Genomic DNA, 16,687 nt, shown 5'->3' with positions numbered 1-16,687 from the left:
GGAAAATATTTCAAAACAATCCATAAACATACGAGAAGTAGAGGTAATCTGTTCTTTCTGCCTCTCTCTTTTTAAAAAAATTTTAATGTTTATTTTGATTTTTGAGACAGAAAGAGACAGAGCATGAGTAGGGGTAGGGCAGAGAGAGAGAGGGAGACACAGAATCTGAAGCAGGCTCCAGGCTCCAAGCTGTCAGCATAGAGCCTGACATGGGGCTCGAACCCACAGACCGTGAGATCATGACCTGAGCCAAAGCTGGACGCCCAACCGACTGAGTCACCTAGGCGCCCCCTCTCTGCTTCTCTTTCCTTCACTAACAGACTAAGAGGGGGACGCTGCTCATCTAAGAGTGTGGAAGAGGCTCGTCTGCTTAATGGACAGAAAGCCTGACATGAAGAACTATCCCAAGGGGACCTGGGGGTGAGGCAGTAGGTCTCAACCACGCAAACATCACTGAACTCCCACAGCCTCAAGGAAACACCTGTGAATTACAGGGAGGAGAAATATTCAAGCAAGACAAACACTGCAGTAGAACTACTCCATGGGGAAAACGCATCCCTTTTAGGATGACTTACTAATCAACACTTATTCCCAATTGCATGTGTTATGTCCAGTAAATTCTCAGGTGGATTAATAGTATACCCCAGTATATATGAAAATCTGTCCATCCACACCCTGCTGAACATGGAGCCTACAGTTCTCCCCCCCACCACATTTCTCCATGAGATTTGATACTCTCCCACATATTTATTTTGACATGAGGTGGGCAGTGGGGGAAGCTGAGGGCAAACGATTCAAGGGAGGAAATATATTTATGCTTATTCAGTTTCCGGGTGCCCTGTGCCCTGTTTTTTTTTTTTTTTAATCCATGAGAAAAAACATCTTTCCCAGCGATCTTGGAGGAAGATGGATTGTTTCCATCCATCCCCATGCATTTCCACTAAGGCAATGAGGTCTTTTTCAGTTTTCGGGTCAGAATTTCTAAGAATTAATGGTGAGCTGTAGCTCTCAGCATTTACAGTTCTTACTGTTTAGAATATGTGGAGTAAGAAATGCACGCAGAATATTCTGGAGAGGGAAGGTGGAAGAAAGGAGTGGGTGGGGATTTTCTGAGTCATGTCAAAGACCCAGCCACCGAGGGGTGAGGGCCCGGGGGTTGGGGGCTGGGCCTGGCTCCCCATACCTGGTAGGTTTCATCCTGCAGCTTCTGCTTCAGGTACTCTTCCATTTTGAGCTCGTTCTCCAGCTGCCGGACAGAGTCATTTTCATAGTCCTCATCCTCTGGCTGCACGTAGGGGTCCCCATCTTCTGTGACCCTGGGAATACACCACAAGGGGTGTTTGGGAGCAAATCTTTTTTTTTTTTCTTTTACAGTTTATTTAATTGTTTATTTTGAGAGAGAGAGAGAGAGAGAGAGAGAACGAGTCAGGAAGGGCAGAGAGAAAGGGAGACAGAGGATCCATAGTGGGCTCTGGGCCAACATCAGAGCCTGATGAAGGGCTTTAACTCACGAACCATGAGATCATGACCTGAGGTGAAGTCAGACACTTAGCTGAGCCCCCCAGGTGCCCCTGGGAGCAAATCTTCAAAGTACGAGTGGAACTCCAGTGTTAGGTATAGTTTGGGGCCCATTTATTTAGACCCCCAGTTCACTTCTTTGTTTCAATTAATTTCAATTCAGTGTCCTCTGTTACCTAAGAGAAAAAATTTTTATAAACTTTGGAGATTTGGAGATAGACATGATCAAAGTATTCTCATATGCAGTTTTTCTATGGCACTCTGATGATCACTGGCCATCTGTGTTTTCCTCTGACTTACAGGAATGGGTTGCCCTTAAAGTGTTTGTCAATCTTAAAAAAGGCAGCCTTATCTTTTGGGAGGATATAGTCTTCTTAATCTGAGGACCTTTTTTCTTTTCTTTTCTTTTCTTTTCTTTTCTTTTCTTTTCTTTTCTTTTCTTTTCTTTTCTTTTCTTTTCTTTTCTTATGGAAACCAAGATCACTTTCTACAAGGAAAGTGAGCCCTCTAGTGAAATAACGATTAAGGACATTTGTTCATAATTGAACCCTCTTTGTGTTATGTACATATGTAGGCACATGCACCCATGTGCTTTATTTTTATAGTAGAATAAGTCTTAGAATATCAGCTCCTCGGTGTCTGGAAGGTAATACTTGAACTCATAGCTCTGGATCTTAAAAATTTATACTAGCTCTGAATCTAAGAAATCTACTTAAATTATTCAGTTCTACCATGAAATAAATAGCTAGCAATGATCTCATTCACTAATGTGTGACTCTATTTCCATGTATCCACCCAGTTTATAAAAACCCTTCCTGAGACTGAACATAAATTCACGACCTAAATCATAGGACTAAAATATTCTCAGGTAAAACACAGTACATGTTTAGGTAGTGCAGATATTAAAACATCCCCTAAAGTGAAAAGAGTGGTCAAGTAGAAGTTCCTGGGTTGGAACTTAAATACCATTGTTTACATTTATTAATGTCTGTATGACATGTTCTCATTATATTTAGAGGTTTGGGGCCAGGCTAAATAGGTCTGTGAGGCCTCTATGAACTGTCTCTCCCCAATTCCCGCAGCCGTGTTGGTGGCTGGTTCTGGCACCAGCCTACCAGGGACAGTGGACTGGGGTAGACTTAGCTACAGGCTTGGATCTTGGGAGCAGGACGAGAAGACTTTAGGTGACCACATGTAAATGCTTCATTATAAAAAGTCAAACAGATATGTTATTTACCAGACTAACCTGATGACCATTAATTCACCATTCTGAATAACAAATCAAATAATTCTAAATTACAGAGGAAAGGACAAGAAAACAAACTAAAATTAAAAGCAGCAGCCTATCGCTATTTGAAATCATGTTATAACTGTTTTGTTTTGATCTTAAGGCCTGCCTTTTCACAACCAGCTTTCAAACCACATTTATAATTCCCCATTATTACTGGTCTACTTGCTACTTGGATTGAGATCCAAAATGCCAGAAAGGCTTCTGGTTAGTTTCTTCTTTGGGTCCTGAAACTGGCCAGTTTATTTTTGAAGACTAGTGGGCAGAACTTTTCACATTAAACACCATCACCCTTCTGCAGTATGTTTTTAGTTAAAGTTTTAACTTTATTTTTTATTTTTTAGAGAGAGAGAGTGCAAGTGGGGGAGAGGAGAGGGGCAGAGGGATAGAGAGGGTCTTAAGCAGGCTGCATGCTCACTGTAGAGCTTGGGGCTTGATCCCATGACTCTGGGATCATGACCTGAGCCGAAATCAAGAGTCAGACGTTCAGTGGACCGAGGCACTCAGCAGCCCTGCTTCCATAATTTAAATGCTCAGTGATGCCTTTTGCCCTTCTGGTGAGCACCTGCCCATGTCTCTCACAGCTGCATGAGCCTCTCTTCAAGGTTCCCTTGCTTCCCTGCCTTCCTTACCTCCCAAATGGGTTCTGTACATCTGTCCTAGCTCCCCCTTTGTTTCTCAGCTTTGCTTTCCTGTCTACTTTGAGTTTGAACTGATCCAGGGGCACAGAAAGTCTAGAGGGGACGTCACTGATTCTGCTGGTTTCTGTCAGGCTACAAAAGCCTAATTGGAAGAAAATCTTTGTAAAATGTCTTTCAAAGGTCAGATTTATACACACTCAACAAGTCGACCAGATTGGATTTCTTTATAATGAGATTTTATATATTTACTTATTTCAATTCCAAGTGCTTTCATGGTGTTTACATTCATTCTGAATAGAGGCTTCTCCAGCATCGCCTGGTCCTCTAAGGGCGAATACAGTAAATTTAGAAGATAGAATGATTTATCCCCTGAAGTAGTCTGTGAGTCCTGGAAGGCTGGGAGGGAGTTTTAAATACTATTTTGCATACAACGAGCACTGTGCCTTGGGTGAGGGAGGCTCTCAATGAGCACTGCTTGCTTTTAGTTATCGCTATTCTCACTAAATAGTGAGAGGGCAAAGTTCCAATACCAAATTTAATGTAGCACCCTTCTACCTCTTCTGCGTCATACCTTTCCAAAATAAAGGACTAAGCAGCCATGTTTTTATTTTCTTATGTTCCCTACTGAGTATTCTGTTACTGAGGAATGTTCTGGAGCAGAAGATACTCACACGTCACTACGCATGGTGCTGGGGGTAGCGCCACCGTGGAGGTACCCAGGTTTTCGGGCGTGGATTTGTGCTAGAAAAGCCTTTTCAGTGGTTGGCGATGGAACCAGATCCTCAAACTGAGTCCGTGCAAATTCAGAATCCACATTACTCTCAGTTTCACTCCCCACCTCTATTAGGGACGATGGAAGAAATGAAGAATGGCTTAGGTTATTTTATGATTGGCCAATAAAGGGCTAGATTTAACATAAGTCAACGTTACGTTTATACAACCTGTGCTGTATAAAACATCAACCAGTTATTGTACATAAGTCAGTGGAGTTTATTATTTTTTTTTCAAAATGACATTTGATACATGAATTTCTAGAAAATTATTTGGTATATGGTATTGTCTTTTTTTTAATCTCAATATTATGAGGAATTTTTGTGTTTTAACTGGCTTAGTTTCTTAATACTTCTCTTTTACCCTTTCTACAAAAGTCTTCATTAAAACTGTTCTTAATTTTGCTTAATATTATTTTAATTTAGGAAATACAAACCTTAAAATACTACATTCACTTAATATTTCAATGTATTATAAATATAAACTAATAGTATATGAAGTGACCACATAAGAGTAACATTTTTAGTCATCATTTGCTAGGGCAGTGGGTACATGCCATTAATCATGGTGTATTAACTGCTGCCATTTTTATCCTAGTTGCTAATCTTAATCCAGACTAGCAGAAACATTTTCATTACTTCAGTTCTTATTATAGTGGCTTTAAGAAACTTAAATCCGGAATTGTTTTAATATTGAAGTTTTATTTCTTATAATTTTTGTAATCTCAAACTATGGGACCAGAGTCGTGCCAGACAAATATCTTGCCAAGAGGGCTTATGGAACAGATGAGATGTATTAGTAACTGGTAAGATATTTATTTGCATATTCATGCTGTTAAAGTTTTAAAAACTCCATGTAGTATTATTAGCATAAAGAGTCTCACTCAATGTTATGCTCTTTATTTTCTGGGGAGATCTCTCTTTAGACATATCGCAAAGGTAAATTTCAATTTAGCCTCATTCAAATAGCCACACGTTTCAAATTAACAGAGTTTAAATTAGTAAATAAAACATTTGACCTTCTAAAATAACTTTAGCTTCATGTCACATTGGATCATGATATTACAAGTTACAAATAATAGGTATTACAAACACTAGAATTACAAGTCAATTTTAGTATTTTTCTTTATTCCTATCGGCATGTTTCAAACTCTCTGCATTAAGCATGTAATTAACCGTCTTGTCAGCAAAATAGCAACAGTGCTGAAATATCTGAATATACCAAAAATATCATACAGATCTTAAAAAAAATCCTTTTTATATTTGACAATGAGGAGATCTCTAACACAGGCCCCTGGCACTTATGGGTCCCTCTGCAAAGAGCAGACACACGAGAGGGGACCGGGGACTCACCGGAATTCAGCTCTTTCACAAGAGAGGACATGGTGTTAGTGATGGAATCTGCTGCTACCAGTAAGTCATTTCTTAAGTTTCTTCTTGAACCTTGAGTGAAGAAAAAATGATCGTTAAAAAAAAAAATCACACAGCTTTTCCTTTCTTCCCCCCACTTTTTGTGCGGTTTATCATCTACATCGATATCCCGAAGCAAGAAAAACTTCCAAGACTTCTCCTTTTCAAAGGTGTTTTGGCTTATTTTCTGAAAAAATACATTGTCCTTAGGGTAATGGCTTCAATGTTAAGAAGACATGGCCACGGATGAGGGAGGGGCTCATTTAATTGATTGTACAAATTGGGAGAGTTTTGCAAGTGAAAGGGGGTGGTATGATAATAAGACTGTGATGTGGCACAACCTGGGATGGTCCCAGGTAAACCAGTATCTATTGTCGCCTTTCTTAGGAAAACTCACACAGATGCAAAGTCTGGTTTTGCCCGGAGACTTGCACCTTGCCAGCTGCTGCTACCGTTTCAGCCATGACCTGGTGGCTCAGCACATGGGATTGCGATCTCCATCACCACAGTCTCTATCTCTCATTAGGGCTCCCAGAGTTCTCCCTATCATGATAGGTATCTCTGGGGAATGGGAACCCCTGAAGGCCCCAGAGCATACAAGACGGGTGAGATTCTTCTCCCGCACTAAGACCTGGGCAGAAGGTATATGTCTAATACCCTGAATTGCAACTTAGACTAGGTTTCTCCATGGTAGACAAAGATTACGATGATGTTTCAGGCACACGAAGGGTTAAATGGGTATTTGTCGGCTGGCTTGAGTGTGAGGTAGAGATGGAACATAGTATCTTTGGAAAAAAAGGCTCAAGATTCCAAACAGCTGACCTGCAGATGAACTTAGGCAGCAAGAGCTCTTTATGAGCTAGGAGCTGCCTATAGGCCACATTTCATCCTGTACTTTCTCAGAAAGTCAAACTCAGTAAAATAATAAATACATGTAAATTAAAAAATCAAGGGAATCAGAGAAAACAATTAGAAAGCTCTTAGGGGCGCCTGGGTGGCTCAGTCAGTTAAGTGGCGGACTTCAGCTCAGGTCATGATCTCATGGTTTGTGAGTTCAAGCCCTATGTCGGGCTCTGTGCTGAAAGCTTGGAGCCTAGAGCCTGTTTCGGATTCTGTGTCTCCCTCTCCTTCTCTCTCTGCCTCTCCCCTGCTAGAACTCTCTCTCTGTCTCTCTCTCAAAAATAAACATTAAAAAAATATAGAAAGCTCATAGATTTAAAATACTGTAAATTTCCTTAAGATCAGATTTAGAGAAAGGACATTTTTTCTTCTAAAGGTGAAAAAAAAGAAAGTTATTTTCAATAACTTAAAATTTTTTGTATAACTTATTTTCTTTTTCAGAAAAAAAAAGCCGTATTATGGATCTTTCCTTTTCCCTCCTAGCAGAGAGTACGTCATTCTCTTCCTTTAAAATGTAAGATTTTATCCCCTATACAAAATGGATGAGAATGTCTCTTTCCTCACACTCTTGCTATTTGTGGATATTACTAATGTTAATTTTTTAAAAAATCTGCTAGGCAAGAGGTGATACTTGTATTTCTACAATAGTTTGTGAGATTAGACACCTCTTTATATCTTTATTGGCAATTTATAGTTCTTTCCATATCCCTCACTTATTTTTGTTTCGGGAATGTCTTTTTCTTACTGATTTCTATATGCTTTATGAGTAGCTGAAATTACACAACTTGATTGCCACTTAATGCTGGAAACGTTTTCCTCAAGCCTATTTTTTGTCTTTTGACTTCATTTATGTTCCTTTTTGCCTTAAAACTAGTAGTCAACTATCTCTCTTTTCCTTAGATCTATATGTGAGGATCTGGAAGGACGTTCATGATATATTGCTAATTTAAAGAAAATGCAACTTGCCGACCAAAATGCAATGCATGGTCTTGTTTGTGTGAAAAAGAAGGGTAGATGTTTATAAAAACACACTGAAACATACATAATTATATGTATATGAAGAATTGAGAAGGACCAAACTGCTTAATAGTGTTTACTTCTGGGAATGAGATTCGCAGAGTGAGGGTCTGCAGAAGCATTTTTTCCCCTGAACTTTCTGTAAATGTAAAAAGTGATGGCAAGAAAAAGTCTTAAAAGTCTTAAAATATTTCCAAATGAATACAATCACTTGTCTTGAAAGACCTTACCCCTACCCCCGGTGTGTGAATGGAAAAGGCAGCAGGTGAGAGAATACTGTTATATTTATCAGTCTTTGTGCTCCTGTTAACTATGGAGGCTGAACCTCCAACCCTTTGGCCCTGTATTACAGAGGCAATGGTCAACTCTTTAGGGCAGCTGTAAAATGATTAAATTATCTGCTTGTTCATTGCAGGGCTGCATCCCACCTCAGCTGGGACTGTTTAACCTCAATTTGAGTTTGCTTTAACATAAAGGAAATAAGATCTTTCAGAACTTTAAAATGGGTTACATTTATAAAGTTTCCTGGGATATTGGTGAAAGGTTTTCCCTTCCCTTAATGAGCAAAGACTCATAAAAAATGGAGCAGGGCGATAGAAGCTGAAAGAAGGTAAGATGGTGAAGTGAGTAACAGGCTAGCCTAAGGAGTTTCTGAAACAGCTCTGGGGCCAGGTGGGCACAAGGAATACCCTGGCATTTCCACACTGTGGCTCCAAAGATTCTAAACGCTCAACAGACCGTGGTGACTTATGTGCCACGTGAAAAAGCAGAACACAACAACAAAACATGACCCCACTTACTTTGTGCAAACGCCTCCTGAACATCACCCCCTACCCCCGTGAGGGAGTCCTGAGGCGTGTGGGACGGGCTGGAGCAGGCAGACGCGGACCGCACAGGCATGGGGATGGGCCTGCTGATGGTGTGGCTGGGGGAGGAGCGAGGAGAGCCTGCCCCCTGGGTCTGGAGAGACAATGCGAGTCGTTAATTTGTTTTCCCAAAGCCTCCTTCAAAGGTTAAAAACAGTCACGGTGCGGTTCCCAAGCAGGAGGGCATCCTAGGTAGTTGAGATGGTAATCCTTAACCTGAGTTGCAGGTGCAGATAATTTAGGACCTTATTCTGTATAACCTGGAGTTTTGGTTACTTGTTGAAAGTCAAGAATATTAGTACAGCATCGTTCTATAATACACGATATGTGCGCCCAGGTAATGAGGCTACTGTTAAGCGGTGAAATTTACAAGGTGTGTCTGTTTCCTCCTTGAAGGAAGTTCCACGTAGAATAAAAAGACGTTTATTAAGGACAAAGTTTGCAATATAAACGAAGAGACTATTTGGGATGGATGTGGTTTTACCTTCCTAAATATTCAGTGTCTGTCCTGGCATCATCTTTGGGGATTATTTATAGGCCAGATCCTGTCAAGCAATACTGGCGTCCCGCAGGAAATGTCCTTCTCTTCATCGATGAAAAAGCAGTTAATTTCAGCAATCAGAACAGTGGGGTTTAAGAGGGAGTAAAGAAAAAAAAGGAGAAAGCAACTAAAAGCCATTTCCCTCTATACCACAGTCCTCGGCATGAAACTGTTCACACCTTGAATTTCACAGCTTTGTCTCCACACAATGAGGTTTCTTGGAAACACTTTCTGTGTTATAATAATTAGTTTACAAAGGAAGCCAGTCATGAATAAGAGGATGCAATGAGACCCTCTGGTGCATACTCAGAGGTGAGGTGTTCAGGTGCTCACATAGACTCCAGTCCAGATTGCTGGGTCCTGCCAGGGAGAGTGAGGACTCTTCCATAGCAAGGCCCAGAGATGCAGCACCAACCCATTCACACCCAGGGACATGCACCCTGGGAGCACTGCTCTGGAGTGTTTGATTTAGACTTTGCTGAGGGTTGGGCTGCTTGCAGTTAAAACACACAACATCAATCCTGTCAAATGCCATGCTGTTAGCTTTCCAGGGCTTGGCATCACACGTACAAGTCACATCTATAAATTGAGAAAAATCTAGAATTAAACACAAAGCAAAACAGAGCAGAGCACAGGAAATAACTCATGTGATCCAGTGGGATGGGGATTCCACTCTTTTCATTCTCAACAGTACCTTGAATGGTCTGTCCAGGCCCAGGGAACGGAAGCTTGCCCCCTCGCGATGCTTTGCAGCCTGTGGCCCCAGCCCGCTCAAGGACAGGTCTGGTTTTCCCCAGCAAACCTTGCCAGTTCATCTCAATAGCCACGAAACCTCTGCTTCTGAGCTACCGTGGCACCCCCCCCTTCCCACGCCAATAATACATGACCACATTTGAGTCATGCGTTGCCCTGTAGAAGGGTCTTCATGTGCATTTCTCTCCATGACCCCCTGAAGTAGGGCATCATTACTCTCAAGATGAGATTGTGGACCCCAGTGCTCAGAGAGGTAAAAAGGTTTGCCCAGGAGGCAGAGCGGGAGAGCTTGGGCTGGCCTCTGAGCATGGATGCTCTGTCTGCCCTTGGCTGCAGGGACCTGGCTGGGTTTTGCCTGCTGAGGGCCCATCAAAGGCATTTCGCTGCCTTGAGGGCTGCCTCCCCCTGGCAAGCCCTCTTGTGTGCCATTCTCCAGGCAGGGCCCTCAGCAGGGCTCCCCGCCCTTTCTTACCTGTCCTCTTTACCCAGGACCAGTCACGGCACCGGACGGAGGAAGGACTGGGATGGGAAGGTGGACAGAGGGGCTGAAGGGAGGAGGTTAACGGCAGGGATACCTCAGCTCTGGGGAGCCAGACCCTCTTCTGGGGTAGCGGGTTCACGATAATAACAATACAACTCCACTTGTGTATGTGTTACAGTGGATAAAGCACTTTTCCATACATTGTTTGGTTTCATTCTCCTCATTATTGGTGCTAGGAATGATAGTAGCTTATATTTGAATAGCAATTCGCAGTCTATGAAGCACTTTAACCCCAACGATTTCACTTAATCCTGCTAGCCACCATGTGAAGTATTCTATTCCCATTTTCCAGGTTAGCACACTGAGGCTCAGAGGTGCTAATTGGGTTACCCAGTGAGAGAGTGGCAGAAATAAACGAGATCCCCAGCCTTTCGCCTTCAAGCCCAGGGCTTTCCCACCGCACCACAGCCGCTTCTGAGGATCGGGGGCCCTGTGACCAATCACCACACACTTCACTCATGGAGAAAGGTTTAGCAGCCTGAAGGCTGAGAAAACACAGTATCTGGACCCACCGGGGAGGGGTGTTGGAGTAGGGGCCCCAGGCTTCTGGCTGGGCTGTGCAATAGCTTTCAATTGCCGGATGGCGGGGTGCAGTGTGAGGGCCCTGGTGGTGGAAGAGACTGTGGGCCGATTATCAATCAGTACAGATACACAGGTGCAAATCTCTTATCTGCAAATTTGAAATCCAAGAAGCAACATTTGTCGTTTCATTACTGACATGAGGCTATTTCTATGGCATCTGCACTGTACTGCCTTTCTAAAACCCAGAAAGATTCTGAATCCTGGGACACACCCGGACCCGGTGATTTCAGATGTGGGGCTGTGAGTTTGCATTTCAGTATCTTAATGGCTGTACTGGGGCTGCACGCACACCAGCACCACTGGCACCTGTTCCATCAGGGTCTCCAGTGCAGGGTGCCCATGGCGCCGTCCTCTCCCTTTGGGCCTTCACCTGGCCGTTCTAACCTTCCAGTCGGTGAGTCTCTTACCTCTGGCAACACTCTCCCCTTCTCCTTGTGCCCTGGGCTCTCTCCTGCTGCGTTTGAGGCATTCCCAGCCCTAACTCTCCCTGCTTAATAATGCCTGGTCTCCAAAGTCAACTTTCCCCACTGCTTTCCGCCTGCTTCTTTCCTTCAAAACCCCTCTTCATGGTCTGTGTGGAGAGAAAAATAATTGACTATGGTGATGTGTTAAGGGAAAAACAATGGCCTGAATGTAAATGACACCAATGTGTAAATGACTGATAGGCACCATCTCCTAAATGAGTATCTAATTGGTGCAATTTCAAGCAGTCTGATTACGTGAAGAATTCAGGTAGAGATTCTGTGCTGGAGACAAGATCCAGTGGCATCTTCCCTGCAACTCCCAACCCCCAAGGAATGTCCAGACTCCGGCGGGGAGGCCCCTGGCTCCCTGGGTGACGATGGCCCTGTCTCTTTGTCCGGACACTGTCCAGTTTGATGCACGGTAGCTTCCTGGGACCTACTGATGGAAATGCCATCTCTGGCCTTCCTTTCTGTTCTTTCTGTAGACTCACTAGGAAAGGACAGTTGCCTCTTGGTATTGGGGTTGATCAGTGGAGTTTCATTTTCGGGTAGTGACCACTGCGGAATGGTGGCCTCTGGCCTGTTCACGAAGTATATATAGTTGTCTGCTAACAATTTTAGAAGAGTTAGAGTGAGTCATCTCTGCGAACATCCTTTCCTGGAAATTACTTGATGATTAATGGAGTGAATACTTAAGGGACAACGGTCCATGCAGATCAATATATAGATCTAAAATTCCTGAGAGGAGAGTTGATTTATGGAGGAAGGAAAACATACATCATACTTGGCAAATTTAAAATAGCTTGCTTCCTAGTGAATAGATGAAAAATTCATTTCTGCACTCCATCCTCTGAGCCCACTCAACCTGCTGTTGTATCAATTTTTAAGAAGCCTGACAAGATCCATACATTTTCTGATTTTTTCCAGGAAGTATTTTGGTTTCCACTTGGCACCAGAAAGGAGGGAGGCTTCAGGGAAGGGACCAAATGTGTAATTGCTGAACCAGCACTGCCTGGAGACACGGCTGAGCAGATGACCAGGGGACACGAGTGCACAATCCTCCCCCTGACTGAAAAGCCTACCTCTCAGGTTTGGCTGGGAATGCAGCCCTGTCAGCCAGGTTTGACTCAGCAGCCGGAGAAGGTACAGCAGAGTAGCGTTTAGTTATGTCCAACCCTCTTTTCACCCTCTCTTCCAGTTTGAGTTCACTGACTATCATCATAGGGATTGCTGTGTACAAAGGGCTGTGGGGGTAGGGATGAGGTGACTAATCCTAACTGGTCAGGCAGGAGGCATCACTTAACTTGAGTCTTAATAGTGGAGATTTCCGGGCAGAAGAAAGGTCGTATTGCCAGGAGAGAAGAATATTCCAGGTCTTAGAGTGTCATGAGCGAGGGAAGAGAAGAGGAGGGGTATTGCAGAGAGCGCGAGGATGCTCCAGGTTTGCTGTGGGGAGTGAAGAGGGCTGAGGCTGGTCAGGGGGTGGTTTAATCTGAACCAGAAGGTCATCTCCTAAGGTTTTCAAGTAAAAAAAAAAAAATTTTTACTTTCCTAGAATGAATTGACTAAATCCCTAATTTTAAAAAAGTTTGTGTGAGAGAGAGCCTGAGAGGGCATGCTTTGAACACTGGATGCCAGTCCTAATATTGCAGTTGATTATTTATGATGTGAATTGTCCCCCCACCCCCCACCCTGCCAACACCATCCCATTTCTGATTGCTTCACCACTCCACAGAATACCCACCAGAGAAGATGGGTGAGGGAGATAAAGGAAGGTGAACTGATGCTGATAAAACTCGTTACTTCTGGCCCGCTCATATTCCCAATGTGTTTGGGAGAAGCAGAAACCTGAGAGACCATGATTTCCCAAGTTAACTGGTGCTCCAGTTATTAATAGAGAAGAGAATGGGGGCAGGAGATGGAATTTGAAATGATGTTTCACTTTCCTCCTCTGATTGAGACACTCTTAGTTAACTGGAAGGAAGAGAAGTGAGTGTGTGTGTACATGCACGTGTGTGTGTAAAATAGGGGTCAAATCACAAAAGTTTACATATTGTTGGATGTATGTGTATAAACATATACACACTTTTATACTAATATCTGACATGCATATAGTATTTTACAAAGTTCTTTCACATCCATTAGCTTTCAAAATCTCCCCCCAAATCCTGTGGGCCACGTATTAGCAGTCTGTTTGAGATAAATTACCAGGAAGTTAACTGGCTAACTCAAGATCTTACAGGTATGAGAGAAGAACAGGGACCCTACCGTCCGGTCTAACACCAGTCACCTTTCTGCAAAAATTTTTTGAGACCTTACATCCTGAACTCAAAGTCAGGATATCTGGTTTTAGATTGGGACATGATATTGGAAACTGGAAGTCTATCAGAAACTCTGAAACATACTGTCATTGCAATTATACCCCAGCTGCCTTCATTATTACACTTTTTATGAGTGTTCTTTTTATGGTTCCTCCAATAAATCTTAAAAATACACAAAGAAGAAAGAGGGTAGGATAATTTTGATGCAAGTTTTGTAAAAAAAAATTTATTGCTTATGATACCATAATCATCATATTATATTACAGGCACTATTTTTTTTTTAATTCATGTTCTCTCCTCAAGGGGGATAAATTCATGCATTATCTCTAACAAGAAACAGAAGTAGGAATTATATATACCAGTATCATAAAATACATTGAACCACAGAGACTTATGATAAAGCAAGTAGAGGTTATTAAATCAAGCACAATTTGTTGTGTGCAGTGTCTTAAATCTGATTTTACAAAGAGAATGTCCCCAAAGGGGTAAGGCTCATAAATAAAAATAGAATTTAGAAGCAGACGGCAGACTAAAACCTCTAAATTCTCTCCTTAGATCATGTTATACCAAGTCTATATATTTGAATGGCATATGTTTCTTTCCTTGTAGATCTGCCTGCTCAGGATTGGGACATACAGGGTTCTGTCTTTAATTTTAACTGAAGGTCAGTATAATAATCAGCCACTTAACATCTGCTGCTGCATTTGTCCTGTTTATTATTCAGCACAAATTCTCTAAAGCTCCGAGTAAAGACTTCTTTTTCATATTTTATGCCAACAGAAATTTTGGTCCCCTGAGAACTGGTATTTCTGTCCCGATAAAACCACCAATTATGTTTTCCTTTTTTTTTTTTTTTTTGCCTCATTGCCAAAAAGCTCAGAGGAACACCCTTGTCTCTTATGATTAGCATATTTGCATTTTCTCTTCGTTAGTTTCTGATCTTTCTATATTTATTTTATGAAGTCATTGCTGATGTCTTCTTTTGTTGGGAGCTGCCTTGGGTCCTTTTGGAAAAGAGGCTTGACTATACAAGCACATCAATAAATGAGTAAGACAAGCAAATTCTCTCCCCACCCAGACATTGCATTGCTGACATCTGAGCGTTCCCGATGATGGCCCTTTAGAACCTAGGCAGCGGTACCCAGCTGAGGGCTGACTTTCAGAGATGCAGCCACTGTTGAGGGCTCCGTGGGAGGAGCTGGAAGGAAAGGAGGCAGTAATGCTCTATGGGTGCTGCCATGGTTTGGCTGTTTGCAGCCATGGGTTTATGAACTTCCTGGTCCACACAGCCTTTCAAGAATGTGTGGCCTGGGGAATGGTGGGAAATGGGCCCCTGAGGGAGATGGCTCAGCAAGGCTGATGGACTATAGGATGATTGCCCTCTCTCCACTAGGTGTGAGGTTATATTTGAGCTTTTTTCCCCTTTTTTCTGTGCACATGCTAAGTAAGAGACAGGAAAGGAAAGAGGCTGTTTGCACAGAGAAGCAGCACAGCAAGGCATTTTTCTCTACCATGATCTAAGTGCGCTGGAACTACAAGAGCAATGCCCCGTGTACGCCTTTATGGGCAATTAGACAGGCTATAAATGTGCGTCCTTCACCAAGGGGGACTGTCTCTCATTAAAATTTGACTTTAGTAAAGCAACTTTTTTCACAAAATACAAAATAGTGTAATACATTGTCTTTATTGTCTGACATTACAGATTAGTTTTACACTTTCCTTTTTTACAGACCGTGGGAAGGAAGGGTAAAACTGTGTCCAGCATTTTGCAAACGTTCGTTGTTACACACAAACACACACAGTGAATAACAGGAAAGAGAATACAGAAGAATAAAAGGTACGTTGAAATTGGACAGGCTGTGGTTCTAATCGATCCATGGAAATGATGTGAAACTTCCTGGTGAAACCAGCAAATGGGATATAGCGTCATACACGGTTTGGTACGTGCACCTGAAATTAAAGTTGCTGTTCTTTTGCTTCTGTTTTGTTATTATTATGTTTCGAGTAGGCTACTCCCTCTCATGGCTCTGAACCGGACCACAGGGTCAGACACAGGGTTCCAGTTGAGTGACTACAGTTAGAGAATCACAGTGTTCCTGCTTCCAGAGAAGATGTATGCAAGAGCCTTGTGAACTCCCGGAGCGGAGAGGTTCTTGGTGATAAGAGTAGGGCTGAAAGTTACCCATTCTTTTGAGATTATTACGAACCAGTGGTAGGGATTCCGTTCTCAAGAACTAAACAATGGGAAATGAGCAGATACTGAGGACAGTGTTTCTCCTGGACTGAACCCATTTTGGTGACCAGGGGGGAACAGGGCTTAGTAATTATGCAATGAAAAGAGATGTAACTGGCTGACTTTTGTACAAAGAGGTCACACACCTTTCCAGTAAAATGGAAACTGAACTAAATGAGAGTCTGCAGAGAGGTTAGCTTGAGTGCTGTATGTAGCTTTAGTGGCCAGAGTGGGTGTCTCTGTTCAGAGAAGGGTCTGATCAATAACCCAGAAAAGCATGAGACTGGTTGGAAACTTAGACCCCTGGAGCTATAAAAAGTCTCCAACACATTATGATTTTTTCCCCCTCTTCTAAAAGGTGTAATGGCTCTTCTTTTGATGCCCACAGTAGTAACAGTTATTAAAAAAAAAAAAAAGCTAAATTTTATATGTCTCAATTCAAGCACTACATTGAAAAGGAAGCAAATTAGTATGATTTTTGTTCTCTTTCCAAACTGAAGCGTGAACAGACATTAGAGGCAAAAGCAATGGGAAAAACGGCAGGATGGCAGGCCCCTCCATAGTTAGTTAAGACCTGCAGTAGGGAACATAACTTACTCCCTGCTTCAGTTCTTCTTCCTACAGAAAGATTGAATCAATAACAGTTAGGTTACCCAGGGTTCCAGGCAGAACGCGTACACAGTGTGAGGGAATGCAAGATGGGGGAAACATCAACACAGCTTCGGTGGCGGCCTCTCCTACCTCAGTGACTTTAGTCCCAGGTCTATTTAGGTATGTGAGACTACAGACCATCTCATTCCTTCCTATGTCCATCCTCCTTTCTACACGATCTATCCCTCTAG

General features: G+C 42.5%; 1 protein-coding gene across 28 annotated transcripts in view; it reads right to left on the bottom strand.

The window, feature by feature from the left end:
* DTNA (dystrobrevin alpha) overlaps nucleotides 1-16,687 on the bottom strand; it is a 355,255-nt gene that overhangs the window by 7,784 nt on the left and 330,784 nt on the right. For 15 of the 28 annotated variants that reach the window (XM_053902550.1, XM_053902552.1, XM_053902551.1 and 12 more), the window contains 5 exons: nucleotides 16,443-16,463; nucleotides 8,345-8,504; nucleotides 5,571-5,660; nucleotides 4,119-4,287; nucleotides 1,184-1,352 (listed from right to left, as the gene is read on the bottom strand). In XM_053902550.1, the coding sequence (XP_053758525.1) occupies nucleotides 1,184-1,352; nucleotides 4,119-4,287; nucleotides 5,571-5,660; nucleotides 8,345-8,504; nucleotides 16,443-16,463 (609 nt within the window). Of the gene's footprint in view, nucleotides 1-1,183; nucleotides 1,353-4,118; nucleotides 4,288-5,570; nucleotides 5,661-8,344; nucleotides 8,505-15,277; nucleotides 16,464-16,687 lie in introns of those variants that run through there. The other 13 variants (XM_053902564.1, XM_053902567.1, XM_053902569.1 and 10 more) reach the window with 6 other exon arrangements.

Source organism: Panthera pardus, unplaced genomic scaffold, assembly GCF_024362965.1.
Source record: "Panthera pardus isolate Hobbes unplaced genomic scaffold, ASM2436296v1 HiC_scaffold_15, whole genome shotgun sequence".
Classification (NCBI taxonomy): domain Eukaryota; kingdom Metazoa; phylum Chordata; class Mammalia; order Carnivora; family Felidae; genus Panthera; species Panthera pardus.
Note: the sequence above shows the minus strand (reverse complement) of the source record. Positions and strands in the feature narration are given on the sequence as shown.